This window comes from Protopterus annectens, chromosome 10.part0 (assembly GCF_019279795.1).
Source record: "Protopterus annectens isolate FY-2018-M chromosome 10.part0, PAN1.0, whole genome shotgun sequence".
NCBI classification, from domain to species: domain Eukaryota; kingdom Metazoa; phylum Chordata; order Ceratodontiformes; family Protopteridae; genus Protopterus; species Protopterus annectens.
The window spans coordinates 193,592,767-193,615,768 of record NC_056744.1 but is presented as its reverse complement, the minus strand read 5'-3'; the positions used below and the strand labels follow the sequence as shown (position 1 = coordinate 193,615,768).

Genomic DNA, 23,002 nt, shown 5'->3' with positions numbered 1-23,002 from the left:
TCCTAGGCTGAATTCTACGTATCCTCTTCCTCCCTAGTGCCACTAAGGCAGCCAGCAAATCTTTGGTATGGCTGACTCCAATTCCACCAGTCACTGTACCCCTTCTGTATCAATTAATTAAAATACATCTACATATTCCCCTATCCAAACCTTTTCCTTAACTGAAGAAGGAATGTGTTTAGTCAAAAAGACTGTCCCCATTCCGTGACCCAATACCTGCATCGTTAACCAATCACCTGGCCATAATCCAAAATCAGAAACTACTTCTGAACCAGATGCCAAACTACCAACAGACCCTACACTGCCATCACTAGTTGCTTCCCTACTACTTGCTCCATAATTCCCCAGCCCCCATCCGCAGCCCCATGCATCATTCAAGCCATGACAAAACACCTCTGCTATTGCCTCACTGTCCTCCTAATTGTCCCCACATTCTCTGACTCTACCCTGCCCAACAAAACACCTTATGTTAAGTTCATTACCTGATGCACTGTTCGTGATGCCCTCCAGGCACTGATGGACCAAATGGAACCACTTCTCTTGATATCCATTACCTCTTGCCATGAGCCAACAACAGAATCTTTGGTGCTGAGTGCTGCCTCTTTTGGCTGGATTCCTCCACCTGTTCCAGTATCATGATGTCTGTGTTGGTCACCTCTTGAAACAGTTCTTCAGTCTGCACCACTATGGATTCCCACCACTGCTGGAGACTCAGCATGCCAACCATTTGCAAAGAGACAAAAAGAAAAACCCACCATTAACAACAGTAATTATACAAGTGACCATAATATCTACAGTGCACAGAAAAACCAAACTACCAGGGACCAGCTGTTCAGTGAATGAGTTTTGCAGAGGTCTGCTAGCTCTGATGATGCCTAGCTATGGCAATCCCTACCTTATCTCCTGCTGGAAGAGAAAGTAACAAAAAAAGAAAGAAAAAGGAAAAACACCCCAACCTGCTGACACTATTCTGTTGTGGTCACCTAGGGTATAAGAATAGCAATTAAGAGCCAGCCAGCCATTTTCCTGAGGGGTTTAAAGGTATAACAGAGCTGACCATCTGTCTGCAGCTGAATTTCTTTTTTTTTTTTTTTTAACAACATCCTTATCTCTAGGGATGTCACATCAGGAGCTAACCTACCCTGCCTACTCCTGCTATGGCCCTTCACTACCTTTACCTCCCTTATTGGCTAACTGCTGTACAGAACATGTATGGACTGCCACTGTCATCCCCAACTCCAGCTTTTCAAATGCCCGAAGTAGCCATTTTGTAAAAAACTTCTGATCTTGTTAAAAGATGCCAAACCTCTACTCATGGAATGGAAAGCAGCTCATTACCAAGTCAGACCTTTAGTCCTCTCCACTAACTGAGGAGGGCAAAGACAAAACACACCAGCAACCATTGCAAGAATGAGGCCCAAACCCCTGATGAAAAAGATCTCATTGCTGTTTGAGTCATCTATATCATGGAGTCATTGCTGGGCACCTCTTGAAAGCACCATTTCCTACCACAATTCAGGTGTGCCAGATACGAAACAGCTATGCAGAAACCACTCAAGCAAACTTAAATCACCCTTCATCCCAAAACTGAAAGCCTAAAGAAAGACACCTGCATTTCTTTATGTTTTTGTAACATTTTACTGCAAAACATAACACTGAGCTAAAACTCCAAGCACCCACATCATCAACCCCTATCAGAGGAAGCCACTGCCACCAAATACATAAGGGGGACTTGGAAGAGTACATCCCTCTCAGTGAGGGCCAGCAGTCAAAGCCCATGAAAGAGGAGATTGCTCCACCCCCACTTTGCAACTGAGACAAACTGCTCAACTCATAAATGAAACCACACCACACCTTTCCCAGCACTCCGCTGAGCTGAAGTAAGAACATTGTATCAACAGCCACCATACGTACCTAATGAGCAACCCAAGGCAACCATCACTGGCTGGTTCTATCAACACCATTCCACCAACAATCAATCTTCCCAAAACCCATCCAATGGCTACGGCAAACCAACAAAGAACCCAAAAGACTCCAGCCACCCTCAGAGACCAGACACCCCCATCATGCCAACCTAATTGATCCCTGCCCCACCAGAGGGAGACAACCCCTGAGGACTAAATACAGAAAGCAACTACAAGCCCCAACCACAAGACCTCCATGCACAATTTCCCTTCCAATCACATGATCTTGCATGCTACCCAGACCATCCACAAAATGACAAAAAGAAAAAAAATAATCAAACACACACACCTCACCAAGCTGCCGCTTATTCCACCCTGAGACTGCACCACAATACTATCCTTACTACACAACAGACATACTACCCAAGGCCTACCTGACCACAGGAGTACCTACAGGTTGTCCTGGATGTAAGTTAACTTCACAAACTCACACCAAAATGTGACATTACTTCCCATACAACATGAATATAACAGCTAAGTCCCCTCCTTAGCTCTACCTCACGTTCCTTAAATCCCCATACCAATCAACCCCTCACAATCCAAAGCCAAACAAACCTAACAACTTCAAATTATACTTAACATTTGTCCCCTTTATACACTCATCCCCTCCCCATTTCACATATTCTAATCCCCAAAGAGAGACCTGGACAAATTGGTTTGTCCCAAACCTCATTTAAAAGGCAGACTGCAGAAAAGTAGTTACAGTGAGCCATATGGGATATAACTGAAATGTTGTATTCATGGGGGTAGGAAGAAAGAGAATCATGATTGATAAAAAAGGCATATGACAAGTATAACGAGAGAAGAGATAAGTTAATAAGACTAGAGGAAAGAAGTGATAAAGGGGGATAGTAAAGTGTGAGAAAGGTAGAGGGACTATGATATAGTGTAAGCACTAGAGATATAAAGGAAAATGTGCATGGAAGTGAAGGAGGGAAGGAAATGCAGGTAATAAATATTTTGCAGAATAGAATATCAATGGGATAAAGTACTGATTATAGTAGAAGCTAGTGGTATAAGGGTAGGAAAAAGAGAGAGAGAGAAAGGTAGAGAGTTGGAGATTTTTGAGGTAATGTTCATCCTGGATTAGTACAAGAGCAGATTTAAGTTTTGAATAAATGTTCCTTTGCTATGTCTTTAAAGGAAGATAGGTTAGGGATAGGCCTAATATCAAGAGGTAGGGTGATCCAGCTTTTTGATACAGAATATTAGTAGAGGCTTTTACCATGAGATTTGTTAGGTTTGTAGGTCATGAGCAGTTTGTTATCTTCTGATTATAGTGATCTGTTATGTAGATAGTTATGCATAAAAGTGTTAAGGGCTGGAGAGGTTGTTAGTTTGTGTATCAGATTATGGGTTGTAATAAGTTGTAGATAATAAGATTGTGTAGAAGCTCAAGCCATTTGTGAGAACAGAGAGCAGTACAGCGGTGAGAATTATATTTATATTTAGTTGCAAACTTAATTAATTTGTTGTAGGTGGTTTCTAATTAACTTTTTAGTGTGGAATGGAGGTTAGTAAGCCTTGTGGCACCATATAGGAGTGACGGTATAAGGTATGTAGTGGCCAGTGTAGTTCTGGTGGAGGAGATGAAAATCCTTTATGTATACAGAAGATTCCAAGTTTCTGGTGTTTTCTTTTTTTTGTTGTTTTTGACATTGTTCTGTATATGGAGATCAGATTTGAGGTTATCATATATTATCATACCAAGACATTTTGTCTAGAGAACTATTTCTGTACTATGCAGGGAGTAGATTTTAACACAATTTTTCCTAGAGTTAAGAGTTTTGAAAGTAAAGAGCAAGAGCTTGGTTTTCTCATGGTTAAGTGAAATATGGGCATCTGAGAGACAAGTTTCAATAGAAGTGGAAGCTTTCTGTGTTATAGCTTGAAAATGAGGGAGAGAGTTTGAAGGACAGATGATAGTGGAATCATCTGCATACTGAATTAATGAACCTTGACTTGAAGAGGTGTGAAAATTATTGATGAAAGTAAGAGAGGGTACCAAGGATAGAGCCCTGGGGAATGACATTATTATTGGTAAAATACACTGAGAGTAAGCCTTTCCATCTGTTACCTATTAGCTAGGTAACATGCGAGTCATGCAATTGTGAGGGATGAGAGGCCAAGGATGGATAATTGATACAAGAGTTTGGGATGGGAAACAGTGTTAAAGATGTTAGATATACGAAGGTAAAGTGAAGAGACCAGTTTGTCAGAATCCCTGGCTTTGTTGACAGCATCCGTGAAGGATAATAAGGAAGTGGTTGTACTATGTGCAGGTCAGAAGCCATGTTGTGTGGAGGTTAGTTTATTTTGAAGGAGATGGTTAAGGAGTTATTTATGTACACATTTTCAAGAAGTTTAGATAGAGGGGACAGAATGGCTATGGGACAAAAGGTGATTATGTCAAAACAGTAAACTCCTTTATGTAGTGGGATAACATGCAATGTTTCCATATGAATGGAACACAGGATTCTTGAATGGATCTGTTTATAAAAATACTGATAGGATAGTCTATGGCCTCTGCTGTAAGCCTAATGTATTCAGTAGGACGTTCATCTACAGATGTAGAACAGGGTTTTAGCTTAAATAAGAGTTTTCTTTTAAATAATGATATTAGGGACTGGTGTGTGTATTGAACATGCTAGCTATCTGGTGGGGAGTCACTACTTGGGAGGAAATGGGGTGTTTTGGGGATTCAGGCTTAAGAAGAGAGTTGATGGATGACCAGAACTTTTTGGGATTATTTTTGTGATTGATTTGAAAGAGTGCACAGAATTTATTTTTGTCATTCAATATTTGTTTTAACTTGATGTTATAGGTGTCTATAAGTTGTAGCTTATTGTTGGTTTTATGCTTTTACCGTTCTCTTTATGCTTTATCTCAGTCAGTCATGAGTTGTCAGTGGTGAGTAATTTTTGTTCTTTTAGTGCAGATGGGTGGTAGCTTATTAAGGGTTAAGAATCTACCATTGAAGTGGGCTACTGCATCATCTAAAGGAAGGGGATGTAGTAAGGACCAGTTGTTGGCTTGTAAGGTATTAATGATTACCTGTTGGTTAAAGTAAGAGAGATTATGGACTGTTTTATAGATATGTTCTCTAGTTATATGCGGTGTAGTTCTGCAAGCATATGCTTGCAAGTGGCCACTTAGGGTATCTAGTAATATTTCTGCTTCTGTAAACTTGGTTGAGTCAGATAATGGAAAGCAATCCAGAATAGATCCTTGATGTGTTGATTTATTATATCTTTTTGGAGCTCAAATGAGTTGAATGAAACCAAATAATACAATGAGAAGGGAAGTCTGACATTAAGTTCTGCAACTTTACATTTATGTCACCTAGTATTATAGTTTCATTAGTGAATGTATAAGCTAGCTAAGATAAAATGTATTCAAGTGTGGGAATTTTGTTACCAGGGGGATGTAAATTACAATGATGCATAGATTTTATTTTTTATTCACGAAGTTGATAAGAATTTATGTGTTAGAAAATGTATGTAGGACATTGGAGTATGGGGTAATACTATAGGCATTAGGGTAGAGAAAGGTTATACCACCACCTTTTTTTTGTAGTCCATATATTTAGCTAAAATTATATTCAGGAAGAAAAGAACTCAGTGTCTTTTATGTTGTTACAATGTTTAGAGATTTTGAGGGGTAACAAGGCTGAGGGTAAGGTTGGACCTGGATTAGGGTGGATATCACCATACCTTGGAGGTTTTGGAAATAAGAACATAGCATATGATAAAAGTTATTTGTTTGGAGAAATTGGAGTTTTATTATATGGTTGGAAAGCCTATGTACAGAATGTTCAGTTTAGAGTAAAGAAAAGGGCTAATATCAAATAGGCTGGGGGAGTTGTCATGATAGGCATTAGCACAGTTTAGATTAGTAATGGTGGAGGTCACAGTTGTTTCACATATTTTTGTAACTGGAGAGTGTAGAGATGAGAGGTGAGTTAGAAGAAGGAGATTTAGGCTGAGAAAGAAAGAAAATAGCATAGTCGCTATGTGATGAGATGGAGAGTAGTATTAAAACAGACAGTGAGTATGTTGGAATAGAGTGGCGGGGTAAGACTGGTAGTTCTGCTTACTGGTTAATTAAGGGATGGAGGAGTTTGGAGGATATGTCACACAGAGTGGGGTTAAATAGAGTATAAATGCAGATGTAGTTAGGTAAATTGGAACTGGGGATAAGGTAGGTTATGGAGTAGGGTCTACACAGCAAACAAATAACTATAGGCTTCAGAAACAATCAGGCAGATGAGAAAAGGTCAACGGGATTTGAGTAATGATGACTGCTGGAGCACAAGAAAATATGGTGAAAGTGTAACAAGGGAAAAAGAGAAAAATGCAAGGTGATATGGTGAAAGTGCAAGAATGGGATAAAGAGAAAAAATATAATATGAAAAAAAGAGAATAAAATAAGGTTATAGCTGTTCCTATTAGACAAGATTTATTTTTACTTAGTCTCAAAATAGTAGGTCTCAGATTACAGAGGACAGGTTAAGAGAATCTGTGGGGGTGTGGAGGAAAAAATAAGGATGGTAAGAGATCATGAAGATAGAGGAAAAGACAAACAGTAGATAGTATAACATGTGGTAGTGTCCATGCAGGAAAAAGGTAGATAGAATTTTAGGCAATAGATGGCAAAGTTAATACATGGATAGAATTTTAGACAATATATGGCAAAGTTAATTAAAGTACGTTGTGGTATAGAAAGGGAGGTCAGAGACAGCTTTGACTAGAATGTGGTAAATTTTTAGTGGAGGAGCTACATCTTCTGTTAGGGTGATGACTACAGTGAGATGAACATTAACTAGTATTTTTTATTTATTTATTTATATCTGTTAATGGGGTGGTGTCCAACTGGGCTAGGTAGCCCATTTTCAGTGGAGACTCAGGGAGATAAGCTCCAAAACTAGTAGTTAAACAGAACAAATATGAAGTACATACATATATGTAAAAGTTAATAACTGAAGCTAAGAAATACAGATGTTGTAGAAATTAACTTAGACAGTGATGCTAGCTAGATGCATACAATAAAAATTTAAAAAGAAATATCAAACAAGTGGCAAAAAGTAGAATGCGTTAACAAGTAGTTTTTTTTCTGGTAGAATGAGATTAAGAGAAAAAGACACTAGAGAAAGGAAATGATAGTGTGTCAGTGTTGTTCTGCGGTAAACAGTAGGTGAAGGGAATTAACCTGGGTCAGTACAGGAGCAAAGCCAGTGTTTTGTAAGGTGGTCTTTTAGGAGAAGTTTGAACTTGTGTCTATCTGGGTTTAGCAGGATTGGATTTGTTGGGGGAGTGAGTTCCATGTTTTAGCTAGTTTAAAGGAGTAGAGGGAGTCTCCATAGAACTTCTGCAATTTGTTTAATTTTATGATTAATTTGTCAGATGATCTGAGGGCTCTAGAGCTGTTGTTATGTTGGACTAGAACAATAAGAGAAGAGGTGGTTGTTGAGATTGTGGATGATAGAATGGGTGGTGGTAAGCTGGTTAAGTGACAATAGATTAGGTAGTTCAATCCATTTAAGTTGCCGAAGGGCCTGACAGTGATGCGTTTTGTGGGGTAGGTTAGTGGTAAACTTAGCTATTTTGTTGTTACAGGCTTGTAGATTGCTTAAGTCAGTTCTGCGCAGATTGGTAAGGACTTGGGAACAGTAGAGTAGGGTAGATAGTAAGTAGGATCTGGCTGTGGCTAAGCTGGCATTGTTAGTTAGGAATGGTTTGCCCTGTAGAGTGAGCCGAGTTTTGAGCAAACTTTCTTGATTGTAAGGAGTATATGTTTATCAAATTTTAAAAATCATCTGTTGTTACCCATGAGAGTTTAATGTGGCTGATTGGATTGATTTTTGTGCCATTAGAGGAATAGATGGCAATTAGAGGTGGGTTATATTTGGTTTTGTTATTACCAAAAAACATCAATTTAATTTTGTTTGGTTTGAGTGTAAGGTGGTAGTTGGAAAGACAGTTTTCAATGTCTTGGAGAGATTTCTGAGTTTTTTTCTTCTAGTTCATGGGGAGTGGTGGCAGAACAGATAAGGGTGGTGTCATCAGTGTACTGAATAATGGAGGCAAGTTGAGTAGAGCCAGTGAGGTTATTGGTAAATATGGTAAACAGTAGGGGTCCAAGGATGAACCGTTAGGGTACCCCAACAGATATTGGTAAGAGGGGGGACAGTTTGTTTTTCCACTTGATTTACTATTGTCGGTTAGAAAGGTAGCGGTGAAACCAGGTTAGGGATGCTGGGCTGAGGTTGTATGTGGCTAATTTTTTTGAGCAGTTAGTGCACTGGCTTTTGCTTATGCACATATAGTAGTAACAGCTACTCAGCAGTTAAATTAAACAGCATTCACCTCTGAGGTTTGGTATTGCTTATGGGTCACTGGGTTAAGAAGCCATGAACACACACCAGTGCAAGAATTAGGTGATCTACCTAGCAGAGTGGAAGTAGACTGAGGACAGGTTTTACCTCAGTTAGCTACTTGGGTACAGGCTGCAGCATCCAAGGCTGTTGTGAGGGCAGATTACTTTAAGGTACAGAGGTAGCTTGTAGCATACTGATCAGAGGACATAGCTCTAAGGATACTTTTAGAAGAAAGCGTCACTTTTCATAGAAGGTATACTACCAATGGAACCAGAGGTATGAGAATTACAACTGTTACTTTTGAAAAATAGGTGTAAAGGCTTAGCTAAAACAGTATTTAAATACACCCCACCACAACTGCTTCTTCCATCACTGGAAATCACAGTTTCTTTCTCCACTAATGCAGGTTTGTCATTAATAGCCAGTGTGTTCTGTGATGCATTAGTACTTTTCATTTTAGAATATAAAACGATACCAAGGCAGCAAAGATCCCAGCAAGGCAAACAGCATACAATGACAAAAACAGCAATCCAGGACCACCACAGCTTCAGATAGAAAAACTTTAATAAAAGGTTAGTGCTTTCATGCCAATAACTCGGCACTTCATCAGACAGAATACAAAGAAAATGGAGAACTCGTTATAATAAAAACAATTAATCAATGTAACAATTTGCGGTCTCTTAGTGTGTGTGTGTGTGTGTGTGTGTGTGTGTGTGTGTGTGTGTGTGTGTGTGTGTGTGTGTGTGTGTGTGTGTGTGTGTGTGTGTGTGTGTGTGTGTGCGTGCACACGCGCGCGTGTTTAAGGTTGTCCATAAATGTGATTGGGTGAGAAGAGTATACTGTATGCATGAATGTGTGAATCTGTATCTTTGTGTGTGGAGGTAATTATACTATTAAAATCCCCTGGACTGACAATCAAATTTAACAATATTGAGAGGGCACTAGACACCAGGGATGCATAAAAGTGGATTGAACAACATAACTCTTTTGTAGCATGGAAAACTTATGGGTAGCAGAGGTGTAGCTAGATATTGTGGCATCAGAAGCCATTCCAAAATCTGGCACCACCCTAAATCGTAAGTTATGGACTAAAACAAAACATAAAAAGTAGTTCAGACTTGAATAGAGAAATAAAAAAAAGGCTCTGCTATCTTCATACTGCAGTTGCTGCAATTTATGCCTGCCATGCACAAACAATTAAAGCACTTCAATACAAAAAAAAGTCTATATTTAAAGTATAGGAAACTGGTTGTTACATTTGTTGTAATCTGATACTACAGTTTTTGCTGCTGAACATGACACATAAATTGCTAACATGCTTCAATGCAAAAAAAAAATACCCCAAAAAAACAAATGCCAACATTTGAGTGCTGGTATTACATTAAGATGTCTCAGCTTCTGCCAATCATGCCCCCTAACAGTTTGCACTCAGAGACTCAGGGCAGCTGTCCCCTTCACTCCAGCCTAGCTACACTTCTGCTGAGTGGGTGGGGGGGCACTAGATACCAGTGATACCTAAAAGTGAACGAAACAACACTTTTGCTGCATGAAAGACCTTTTGGCAGGTGTGAACACTAGACACCAGTGATGGCTAAAAGTGAATGTAACAACACTTTTGCTGCATGAAGGATCTATTGGCAGGTATAAACACGAGACACTAGTGATACCTAAAAGTGAATATAACAACCCTTTTGGGCATGAAGGACCTATGGGCATGTGCTAACACTAGACATCAAGGATGTGGCAGTCAGCCACAATACACTACAAACACTGTACCTTTTGCACACTACTCAGCTCCTTAGCAGGGTGTTAGTCTTCTCCTGCACTACTACACACAAAGGATACTCAAAACATAGTACCTTAAGTCAATGAAAAACAAAAGATAAAGCAAAAGGAGGCAGCGTTTTGAACCACATACTCTAGACACACAACCCAGCTCCTTAGCAGAGTGTTAGGCCTCTGCACAACCACTATACACTAGGGATACACTTAACATATCATTTAAACCAGTATATACAAAAAAATAAGTTAAAGTAAAAGGGTTGGGGGGGGTTCAAAGCTGCATCTTTGGCACAGAAAGCAGTTTGTCAAACCAGACCTTTAACTTTCTACAATTACTAAGGAGGGTTTGTGCTACGGATTATTTTTTTAAACTTTGAGAAGTATGAAACTCTGATGTCCGCATTACTGTCCTGAAGGACAGGGTACATACAAATGATAGCATCAACAGTTGAGAGGGGGTAGAGGAGTGCCTTTGTGGGGGAGTCACCATACCTGTATATTGTCATGGTAAGGAAGAAACACTACATGACATCAAGGAGAAGCTTTAAAGTATTACTCCAACTTCCTTAAAAAGTTACTATATCACAAAGTCTAGCATCATGTTGCACTTTACAAACACTAAGAATACAACTCTAATGTCTGGCACCACTGACTGACTGTAAGATTTCATTTGACAGCAGGGACAAAAACAAAAATAAGAAGGTATATTAGGGGCATTATGTCAGCATGGAGACAGATAAGAAGTATATTGATATATTTGTGTGTGTTTACATAAGCATGTGTGAGAGTGAATGTGGGGGAGATACCTGTGTGAATATGATGCATTGGCCTCCTGAGGTGTTTACTGCAGGAAAGTGCAGACTTGTATTCAGGATAATTAAGGGTGATTCAGAGACATGCAAATTACCCAGTAAAGAGGCTTCTTCTCATTCCTGCTAAAATGTGTCTGTATCGCATTTTCTAGGATGTTGTAAGCTATCATTTATAGCTGCAGCTCTTACCTCCCATGAAGGATTCTTTCTGAATACCAGGGCATGTCATTTTCACATTAGTAAAGATGTACTTATTTTTATTTCTTAGCATTTCACTACAATTGTAAAACAAACACAAGTCTATACCATGAAGTCACTTAAACAAAGGAAAAACAATACTATTACCTACGTTAAAAGATTTGTAATACTTTCAAGAGGTACTGTTAACCTTCTAAGGGTAGTGAGAGTTGGTGTGGCTTGTGAGTAGTATCACAGGTTGTGATAGGAGTTTTATGAAGTCTAGCTGCAAGGGGAGTTGGAGCAGTTTCTAGAGGTGGGATCCTAAAAGTAGGCTAGATCTTTGTTTTACAGGTAGTCATTTGGCTTTTTCTAGAATGATACAGTGATGCTCACAGAGAGTTCAGTTTGTAATGAATCAGCAGATGCTGACAGAGATTATGTGGGGTGTGGAAATATTTTTCTTGGAGGCAAATGGAAAAATTGGAAGCCCATATTCAAGTTGAGAAAGAACTTGCTTGCTAATGGCTGCTCTATCTAGTTGGGATAGAAAAGGTGAGATTTTTTTTGCCCAGAAGAATAGGGCATTTATTTTGGCTCTCACTTTGTCTATGTGGAAATGGATATTTTGGTTTATCTCTACTGTTTGTTGGTGCTACATAAATGTTTGTTTAGCACTACTCCTTATAAGCAACATTTACTTTTTTGGCAAAGAGTGCTGAAGAATGATGTTTGTTAGAGAAAAAAATTAAACCGCAAGCTTAAAATCTCTTTATTTTTCCCAGATCAGCTACGGCTCTACCCTACCTTTCCTGAGTGACAAGCAACAATTTCCTTCTTTTGTTCGCACTATAAGCAGTTTCACTGTTCAGGTGATTGCTATGACTCAGCTAATGAAACACTTTGCCTGGACATGGATTGGCATTCTAGCAGCTGATAATGACCTAGGACTAGAAGGCAGTCAGAGTCTTTTACTGGAACTTGCTAAAAGAGGCAGCTGTGTAGCTTTTCTAGAAATACTACCTGCATACAATTCCAAGAGCAGACTACGGCAAATAGCTGAAAAGATCAAGGCATCATCAGCAAAAGTAATAATTGTCTGTTCCACACAGCAGTACATTATACCACTAATGGAAGAAGTCACAATGCAAAACATAAGCAATAAAATCTGGATTGCTCCAATTATTTGGATAAACTCTTTAGTGTTTCATATTAGAGAAAACTGGAAGACATTAAATGGCACTTTAGGTTTTACAATGTACAATCCAGAGATTCCTGAGTTCCGAGAATATGTGTACAATATTATTCCTTCTACTACAAGTGATGATACTTTTCTGACTCTTTTCTGGGAAACAATTTTCCGATGTAAGTGGATGACTAACCAAAACACCACTATATCCATATTGGATGGATTAGTCAAAACACCATTTTGTACAGGTACTGAAAGCCTAAAAAAACTACAGACTTCAGTATATGAGTCCTATAGCTTCCAAGAAGCAATCACAACATACAATGCTGTGTATATTCTAGCCCATGCACTGCACAGACTGTTATCATGTGATATTAAAGATGTGATATCAAAAAATGAATCCTGCGGTGATGTTGCAACCCTTCAGCCATGGCAAGTAAGTAAATGAGGAAAAGTGAAGTGCTGAAAAGGAAGTTGTAGTGGCATAGCTGTTATATCTGAGCTGAACCACCTTTGCAGTCTAAAATAATATGGAGAAATGTAATGAATCATGGTGGAATTCAACTGCTGTGTTACTGGCTTTTTGAATGTTATAAAGAGGCATATGCATCTGGATATACATGCATACACAGACCTAGGTTCATAGGAGGTTACTAGACTATTGACCCGAGGGTCATTCCAAGCTTAGCCTATTACACCCAATATATTTCAAGACAAAAAGTCCAGTCAGTGCCCAAGATTATTATTAGTAATGACTGCCCATCCAAGAGGGATGTGGGAGCTATTCCCAGCAGGAATTTCTGGTTTCCATCCATTCATCTAGGCTCCTTTTGAACAGAGTCGCAGAGATGTTATGCTAACATGAACTGGTAGCCTATTTCAGAGAAGTGGCAACCTCTGTGAGATGAATTTGTCTCTCTAGCATGTACTAGTTAAATTGCAGGCCAGATTTAGGTCACTGGAGCAGGTAATTCTAGTCCCATTTAACCTATGGATGTGCATCAACTTCATCAGGTTGGGGTCAGAGATTGCTCTTTAAGCCAGGCACAAGTCTCCCCAAGCAGCCTATACTACTGAGTACAATGACAACGACTTCAGTCTGTCAGTGTAAATCATGTGCTGAAGACGCTGGATCTTCCTAGTTAAAAATCTCTGGAGTCTCTTCAGTTGCTGCAGGTGCCTGGTATGGTATATACCAAAGGGGATGTTATGGGCCTGATAAGTGATGAGTACGGGGGGTTTGCAACCTCTTCTGCTCTTGAGGCTATGCCTTTACGTATCAAATGTGCAACACAGAATGCCTTTACTACTACAGTGGACAAATGGTGGTCAAAGTTTAGGCCACGGTCTATTTGTATGCCTAAATACCCTCACAACAGCATTTGTACTTAAAATATTTGATAGTTAGTAGGGGCACTGCTTTTACTGAAGGGGATAATGATGCATTTTTTGTATTTAGTTTAAGTCTATGGCTTCTGCACCAATTGTTGGTCAGTGTAAGCCTCTCTTGGAGTACACTGACATCATCTGGGGAGTCAATGCTTGTGCCAAGTTTGCAGTCATCAGCAAACTTGGTCAGCCACAGCCCTTTTGTTTTGGCCTGAACTTCTGAGAAGTAAATACCAAACAAAATGGGGGCCCAGTGCTGACCTTTGAGGAAACCAACTGGTGATGGATCTACTGGGTGAGGTGGACTCACCCACTTTGATAGCATGTGTACGGTTAGTGAGCCAATTTGCAACCCACCTAACAAACAAGGGGTTGACATTTAGGTGGGTGAGTTTGTCAATAATGCCTGAATGGGGGATTGAGTCAAAGGCCTTTGCCAAGTCATATGCTGTGTGCACAGATTTTCTCTCATCTAGGCCCTGGTCATGTTTTTGAAGAATTCTACTTGGTTTAACAGGCATGACTGACCATTTACAAAGCTGAACTGGTCCTATCTGACACAGCTGAGTCTGTACATTTGTATAAGTGTTTGTACAGGGCATTAGAGTATACTTTAGTATAGTTGGCAAGACTATTATCAGAGTATACTTTAGTATAGTTGCAAAGAGCATTTGTGGGGACTGGGGCTTGGAAAATGTTTATGCCAACCCTAGGAGTGTATAGTCAGCTTTGGTGAAGTTTTTTTAATCTGACCACCTCTGATGCGTTCTGGAGTTGTCACTACTTCAATAGTGACTGACATGATCAGATTTTACTCATAGGGTCCTACACTTACTGTAGCAAAATGGTCTCTTATGTTGGTGAGAGCCAGGTCAAGGATTTTGAACCCCTTGTAGAATTTTGGTACAATTTGTTCTAGGACGTTTGAGTTAACAAAGTCAAGGGACTTTTGTGCAAGTAAGTTAGGGCTCATATAGATTTCCCAGTTTATGATAGGATAGTTAAAATCCTCCATGACAAGAGTTTTAGGTTGTATTTTGATTGACTCAAGTAAAGCGAATAAGCTGCATGAACATCTTGGCTCATGGAGGGGGGACCTGTGAATTGAAGTAACTTGAAAGGAGTCTTACCTACAGTAATCTGAACTTGGAATAGCTCCATAGAGTTATCTTGTCTAAGCAGTCTGGAGAAGTATTTATCTTTGATGTAGATAGATGCTCCTCCACCTTTGGTTCTCACACTTTCATTTTACAGTCAGAAGGTGTGGATGGCATTGTAGTCTTGCAAAGCTGGGGTACTCTCTGTGGCCTTGAACCAGGTTTCTGTGACTGCATAAACATCCACATCATCCAAGGAAAGGAATCCTTCCAGTGAGTGCAGCTTTTGGTTTAAACTCTTAACATTCAGCTGTATAACCCTTATTTTGTTTGTGCTGGATATGTTCATGTCAGAGGTTTTGTTTTTGAAGCCTTGCCTAAAAAAAGGCACTATGGAGGAGGCAAGAGTCTTAGCCAGCAGCTGAAAGTCCAGACGTGCCAGATGCAGACCATCTCTGGCAAAGCAGTGAGGTCCATCAACCATGTCATCCCAGGCTGACAGAAACTGGATCTCCCTTGAATGGCACCAGAAACTAAGCCACTTATTAAAGTCAATCATTTTTTGTTTATATTGTGACATTATTCTAGGTGAGGGCAAAATGCTGCTCAAGGCTAGAGACATACCTGCCTGGGACACATATTCAGAGCACAATCATGTCTCTCCTTATATAGTCCAATGATGTATGTCTCAAGTCGTTCACACCAACATGAACTATGACTGAGTCATAACAGTAGTTGTTGTTGAGTGACTTTTGTGATCTGAAAAATCATGGTACCGGACAAACAGCTGACCGTGGCTTTCTCCTTATCCAACTAGGTGAGCAGGACATCAGTGTGTTTCACTATTTTAGCTCCAGTAATAAGAAAATTAGCTTTGCATATGTTGTAACTGGATGAGACACTGGTGTTGTTATGTATCTTGAGTGCTGTGGGTGCTGTGGCATGTGTGGAAACCTTGTGATTAGGAGGTCTTTGGTGTTTAGGTACATTTTCAGAGAGTACTTCCATGTATGATGGACTATGTGTTGAGTTCAAGGTTTATGTATGAGTTGTGGTGTCTGTGCTTTGTGTATGAGATGTGGTGTGTGATCAGACAACCTCTTCAGTGTTACTGTTTGGTGCATGAGAGATCAGGAATTTCAGCTTCTTGGTGTAGATACAGCTCTTGTACTCTGTACTAGTGTGATTTAGTAGTAGAAGGTTGTCTGTGTACATGAGACGGTTGCTACACTGCCTCAGAAGACACATACCAACCAGGTTGGCAGGAGAAACAAGGGTAGTCTGACCATCCATAATGCTAGGTTTAAACTTGTTACTGAGTAGAGGAGGAAAAGGGGTGGTCCTACTGAGTGTTGCTTCTAAGGGAAAATTTGTCAGTACTAATTTTTGCATCTATAACCATCAAGGGATACCCCCTTTGCGCAGTGGTGAGCATCGTATTGTCAATATGCTATTTTCTTCTGGTTTTAGTTATAAGCCTGCTAGGCAGTTATATACTATGTTTAAATGTTAATACTTGTTTATAGCCACAGGTTAACTCTGTATGCATTTGCTTAGAAAAATGAGAAATGGCACATTACGTACCCCAAGGATGAATTTATGATTGCCTTTCCAGTTATACCTCTCAACATCTTGGAGCAAGAAATATGGACAAAACATAAAATACTGCGGAGGACAGACATATAAAATAGGGACAAATTTAAAATATTGTTTATATAAACTTAAAATGTTGCTGGAATAACATGATTTGTGTTGACATTCATTTTCTGAAGGATATGAAATCTGAAAGTCAAATGTTTGTCATTATTTAGTAATGTCACTCTAAAGTGATCTACCAGAAAATTACTCATTTTATGAGGAACAGATCAAATCTGTAAAGCCAAAATCTGAACATTCTGCAAAAATCTAGACAATAGAGATGTATGCCTTCATTGTTTATTGTAGTTTTGAATGAGGTTGATGTCTTGCAGTACAGGAGAAGTTTATTCCTTAAGTAGGCAATTTGTTGGGTTAGGAATCCATCATGTCAGCATATTCTAGTTACGTGTCAGTGAAGGTTAAGGTCTTTGGTGCAGATGCTTGTTATGCTATTGATTTTGTTTAGGTGTAGAAGCTAAAATAAGGTGGAGGCTTTCATGGTTCAGAAGGCCATACACAGGTTACCATGAAGGAGCCTGTATGGGACAGAATATAGTGACAGGATATCTAACTTATCAACATAGCTTAGTGAGTTTAAACCAGTATTTTTCTCATTTCAAACTCTTAAAAACCTTTCAAGTTGAATGAGATACTCAGAGGTATATGTCAAAGGAAACATTATATTTTGTACGAGGATATGTTAAATGAGGGAGGTATCGACATGCATTATGACTGCCTTACTCTTGGAAGATATGTCTTTGAAATTAACTGTTCTGGGCAGAATGATTTTTTGATTACAACTGAAACATATGGTCAAAAATTGTTCAAAAATAGTTCATTACTGTTGAACACACCCAGATTCTGAATGACTTGAGTTATTTTTAAGAGTGAGTGTTTGATGCGGTATGAAGTGAAGGATTCTTGGTTGTGGAATAAAGCCAAAATGCATTTTCTTTTTCCATTAAGCTTAAGCTCATGGCCAGTATGCCAGACGTTAGTCCAATCAAACCGATGATGGAGTATGTATATGCATGTCTTTATGAGAGTGAATGACTGCACCCAATTTGCACCCACTTTGCAGCCATTAGCATACTTAGCCAGTTAACATCTTTCTTCACATCAGAAAATGTGAAAGAGCAGGGGGACCCAGAACAGAGCCTTGGAAAACGTCACTGACAGTATGCTTTTTTGTGGAAGAAATACCCCTGACACTTATTGTTTGGGTCCAGTCACTGAGCTAGTTGTATATCCAGCAGAAGATGTAAGGGTTAATGTTACGTTATATAAACATGATTATAATATCTGCATGGAGAATTGTAGTAAAGGCCTTAGAATGGCCTAGATGGACTTGTGTATGGTGTGACTAATCTAAATGGAATCTGTGACCCTTTTAAAGAAGTTGATTAGACTGAGTAAGCAGGACCTGCATTTAGCAAATGCCAAATTGGTTTGGATTGTGATACTGAAGGTTTTCTTTATCATTGATTCTATCTGCAATGATACATTCCATAATGGTATAAATGACTTTCATGAGATTTATAGACCTGGAACTGTGTTGGGGCCAGTCTTACACAGAGGAAACACTATGGCATTTTGCCAAGTGTCAGACACATAACTGGTGAAGAGACTAAGGTTAAAAAGGTTAAGGGGGGATTTGAGCAAAATAATATTTGATCCTTACTATGAGGTATCAAGATTAATTTCCCTGGCCTATGGAAGTGCTCTCATCAAAAGAGATAAAATGTGAAGAAAAAGTTAGGTGGGTAATAGGGAAACTGACGTTTAGGTCAGTGGAATGAAACTGAAGCCAAATTTGTCAGCAAGGATGTTGGTGATGGCCTAAGCATCATAGTTGCATCACTGGATATTAGTTTAATGCAGAACTGATAATTAATTTTGAGATTTTTGAAAAATAGAAAAAAAAAAACTTTGTGGTTAATTTTGACAGAAGTAACCATTTTTAACTCACTGATAATTTTGCATTTTTAATATAGTACTTCAAAATTTTACTTCCCCATTTTAAATCTCTTTAATGGAGAGGAAAAGAGGGTATCTTATATAAGACCATCGGTTTTCATCTTTTGTTCAACGATTTATTTTTGTGATAGTACTGTCAGAATGGTGTATTCTTGAATTTTCAATTGTATTTGTGGCATATGGAAACAGATATTGCAGTACAGCTGTTTAGATGGAAGCAGAACTGGGAACAGAACATAGTACCTTGGGTAAGAGGATCAGCAGAAGAATGGTGCCGCACTGAAACATATATAGATTATCCAAAATCAATAGGAGGCTGACTATGGAATAGTTCCTAAATGCAGTAGGGTGCAATGGGGTGGTGATGGCGTTGGTTCTGTGGGTGAAGACTGAGGTCAAGTGGTCAGACCTACTCAGAGATCATGTGATACATGACTGTGAGCAGGTAAAGTTAAGACATTTGCACCCCTAATGGGAAAGTATACACAATCTGTTGTAGTGAGTGGGAATTTACAATATCTAGGAACCACTGCCCATGCTTATTTTTGGTTGTAGAGGTATCCAGTTTGATGAAAGACTAGTTGAAATCTTGGGTTTGACAGATATTTTTCCAAGTAAACAAAGTAAATATCCTAATCTGCAGGATTCAATGAAGGTGACCAACAATTCAGGAAGATATGGTAGCTGGTTTTGTTACGAGTGAAATTGTCTCAAGTTTCTTGGGTTTAGTCTTATATGCAATTTGGTGTGAGATGAGAGTACTGTGGATAACTATGGATATCTCTGTGAAGATTTCAGTGGACTTGAAAAATGATATGCACTAAAACAAGGATAGTGAGAGTGCTGTCAGTACATTGCAACCAACTTTCAGTAACACTACAGTTTGATAGTCAAAAAGGCCTCAAATGTCTGTATTTTCTTATTTTAACTTCTAGCATAATGCAGTATTATTTTGCTGTAAGGTGAACTGGAATTTGTTAAGTTGGTATTTGCATGATGTAGACATTGTTTACAAAAGATACTCTGAGGGTTTCAAAGGTTATAGGCAGCATGCAGAAACTATGGAGGGGAGGGTTAGTAGAGTAAACTGGATGACAGCAAAAATAAATTCAACAGCAAAAGTAAAAACAATATATCTCAGCAAGAATCATCCAAGCACAATGGAAGTGTTATGGTTAGCAGAAAATGTAGCACAGAATATATGAGATGCTGAACTCTTTGACTGTTTTACGCTTCCCCTGTACTCTCCCCACATACATAACGATACAGCTCAGCAACAGCAATAGCTTAGGCACACTAAAAATATGAGTACTTATATTTAACCAAGTTAAAGTTAATCATTCATACTTAACAATCACGGCTTTTGGCTTCAATCAGTCTGTCACTAAAAAGCTTTGTCTGAACCCTAAAATGAAACTTTAGCCAATAATAACAAAAACAGAATAGCAAATGGCTTTTTTATTATCAGACTCTGCTTACACATATAAATACAGGTGCATGTACTATAACACATAGCTGGTGTAAATTTTAATTACAAATCTTTCTCTATGGACAGTAGAAAAATCTCCCAGTTAAAACTCAATACAGCTGAGTGCTCTTCCAGGCTTTTCCACAGTTATGTCCTACTGCATCTCTAGGCATCAAATATTGCTTGTTTATTGTCAAAGGAAAAATATACTTTAAAAATTATCAAAACACGGTAGGTTCAGGTTAAGGCACTTTAATCTTGCAGCAAGGAGACAAAAAAGTGCTAATACAGTTTGTCTAACTAGAAACAGGAAATGCTTACATTTTTATACACTTTCTAATAAGACATTGCCTACCAAGCTGACGTAGTGAATCACAAGTTTTGTCATCATCATTTACTAATAATTGCTTTCATAATATTCTGCTGATTTATCAATTTTTGTGAGAAACTTCCTAAGGAAAACAACGTGGCCTTGGCTACCACCGGTTAGATATATGCAATGTTACTATTCAAGGTACTATGACTAATTCAAGCACAAATCAAGTAGTTCATTTCTCTAACAATCCTTTGTCTATATTATCTCTAAACTTCTGCAGCTGCACATGTTCTCATACTTCGAACAGAGCTGACTGTTTAAAATCATTACATTTACAGGATATAGCATTGTTCATTCATTCTCTCCTGACCTAGCAGATAACCACCTGCTTCTCAAGTACATTTCCAAAAGGCATAAACATGAATATTGCTGTGCTAGCAATTACTAGGTCAGAGGGCATCTTGCAAGTTTCAGAAAGCACACTGCAGTTTCAAAAAGCATCTTTTCAGTCTCATATGAAACTCAACTATATATAAAACAGTGCATATAAAATAGAATGAAAAATGTGTTAACTTATTTGGTTTCTAATTAGGATTAAGCATACACACATTAATACATATTTTTCTGACATTTATATTTGCATTAATCTTTCCAAAACCATGCTATGTACAAGGTGTCAGGAGATTTCATCTTATAGCATACATGATAGCAAACACAATTGTATTGATATTTGACTTCTGTCTGATGTAGGTAAAGAGATATTGAACATTATTTGTATACTGTTTATTTATATTATAATAATTTTAGTATTTCTATAAATATCTCAGCATTCAGGTAACACAGACAGAACTGCACAGCCTCATATGAAAGCTCAGAGCTGTATTAAAAAACTCCTACTGGCAGTATGTGTCTTGCTTGAATGGTTACTGAGTATCATAATCTGTTTATACAGAATTACAAAATTAATATTCACTGCCTTTATTTTGGCTTATAAAATCCAGTTTAAAGCAACAAATTGAATGATTACCAATAAAATAATGATTAATGTATCCTCAACAGTTTGCCATTTACACTTTTGTAGTAACACTTATGGTTCCAGAGATATGAATATTTGTTTGAACTGTAAGGTGATAACTTCATTTTTTCCCACTGGAAGATAACAGTACACACCCAAAATATTTGTACTGGAGAGAAGCCTTCTAATTCAGACAGAAATGTGCTGATCCCCACACACATACTAAATCACTCCCTGGCTGTGATAGTGGACGTTGATACAGTTTGACTGACATCCCAAAATAAATCACGAGGACTCCAGCTGTGCTTAAAAGTGAACAATCAATAATTGTCCTGGTACCCTCCACACCAAATGACATTTGATTACCCTTATTAAACTTCCATAAACACAAATCTTTAATTTATTGATCACAGAATGAACATCAATATGAATGATTAACTAGGGCAGGGCAACCTCGCTCGCCCTAACCAAATAAACAGCGTCTTCACCTCCACTCGCTTATTTACTTATGAAGCAGCATTCTCACCTCCATTCACTTACTTTACTTGAACACAGCATGGACATTCATATGAACCATTAACTAGTGCATTGTAACATTGCTCACTCTGACCAAATAAGCAGAGTCCTCACCTCCACTCGCTTATTTACTTATGAAGCAACGGCCTCACCTCCGCTTGCTTACTTTACTTATCAAGTACCATCCCATCTCTCACTTTCATACTCCATCTCTTTGAATTAAACATCCAACACCAGAAGGGGGAAAAGAAGAGTGATAAACTTGCCCCTCTTCCCCGTCAACCAGCCTAACACAGGCTATCCCCCCTCATTCACTCCAAAACCTTCAGCAAACCCTCCAAACATACCTAAGGATACACCAAAAAGGTCAAAACAAAAATCATTGAGATGAACTCCATCCTCTCTGTGTTTTCTGTGTGGAAATGCACAGAGCCATAACTAAGATGGGTGAAGGGGGCAGCTGACTCAGATGCAAGTTGTTAGGTGACATGATTAGCAGATGCCAGTGGGATGCAAATACAGTACTGGCAGGCATAATTATCAGTTACTGCCAATGACTTGGGACTGTAGTACCAGAATTATGAAGCCATGGGAGAAATCACTGTTCTCAAATCATTGTATTAGAAGCCTAATGTGTCAGAAACTGCAGGAAGCTTCTTGCATAAGCCCTTTGCTATGGTCATAGTGGTTAAGTCAATTTGTTCATTTTTGTCCTCAGCTAAGAACTATGGGAAAAAAAACATTTTGGGGGGAGTTCTCAACTTCTCAACTTTGGAGAGAAGACTTTTCTTGGGAAAGTAGCGTTTTTTTATTTTTATTTGTTTAAAGGGGACAGTCTTGGGACTGCCCAGGGCATCAAATGATTCAGCTAAAATCATAAAGTGGGAGGGGGGGACACCAGCAAATTTTCTTTGGATCTTGCCATTCAAGAAAGACTACACAAGTTTAAAAAAATTGAAAAATTTAAGTTAATAGCTTACATTTGCAATGATTTGGATCAAAATATTCCAAGTTTTAAAGAATAGACCGGAAAGAAATCTGCTTATGACAAAACTGTATTACTGAAGTGCAATATAAATGAAATTTACATGCTGATCACCATTAGGAATTCGTGGATATTAGAAAGTAGTTACATAAGAGCTGCTTGACAACAAATTCTGCATTTATATAATTTCAATATCATAGCTATTATTTAACTTATCAGTTAGTCCAGCTTGTGAATCCTGATGACCTTTGTTTCAAAGATGAACTGTTCAAATCTTTTTCCACACTCTTCCTTAATCTTT

General features: G+C 38.6%; 1 protein-coding gene across 1 annotated transcript in view; it reads left to right on the top strand.

Moving 5' to 3' along the window:
- Positions 1-23,002, top strand: part of LOC122814113 (extracellular calcium-sensing receptor-like) — a 103,986-nt gene that overhangs the window by 31,603 nt on the left and 49,381 nt on the right. Inside the window, exon 4 of the mRNA XM_044086727.1 lies at positions 11,897-12,736. Within this exon, the coding sequence (XP_043942662.1) occupies positions 11,897-12,736 (840 nt within the window). The remainder of the gene's footprint in view (positions 1-11,896; positions 12,737-23,002) is intronic.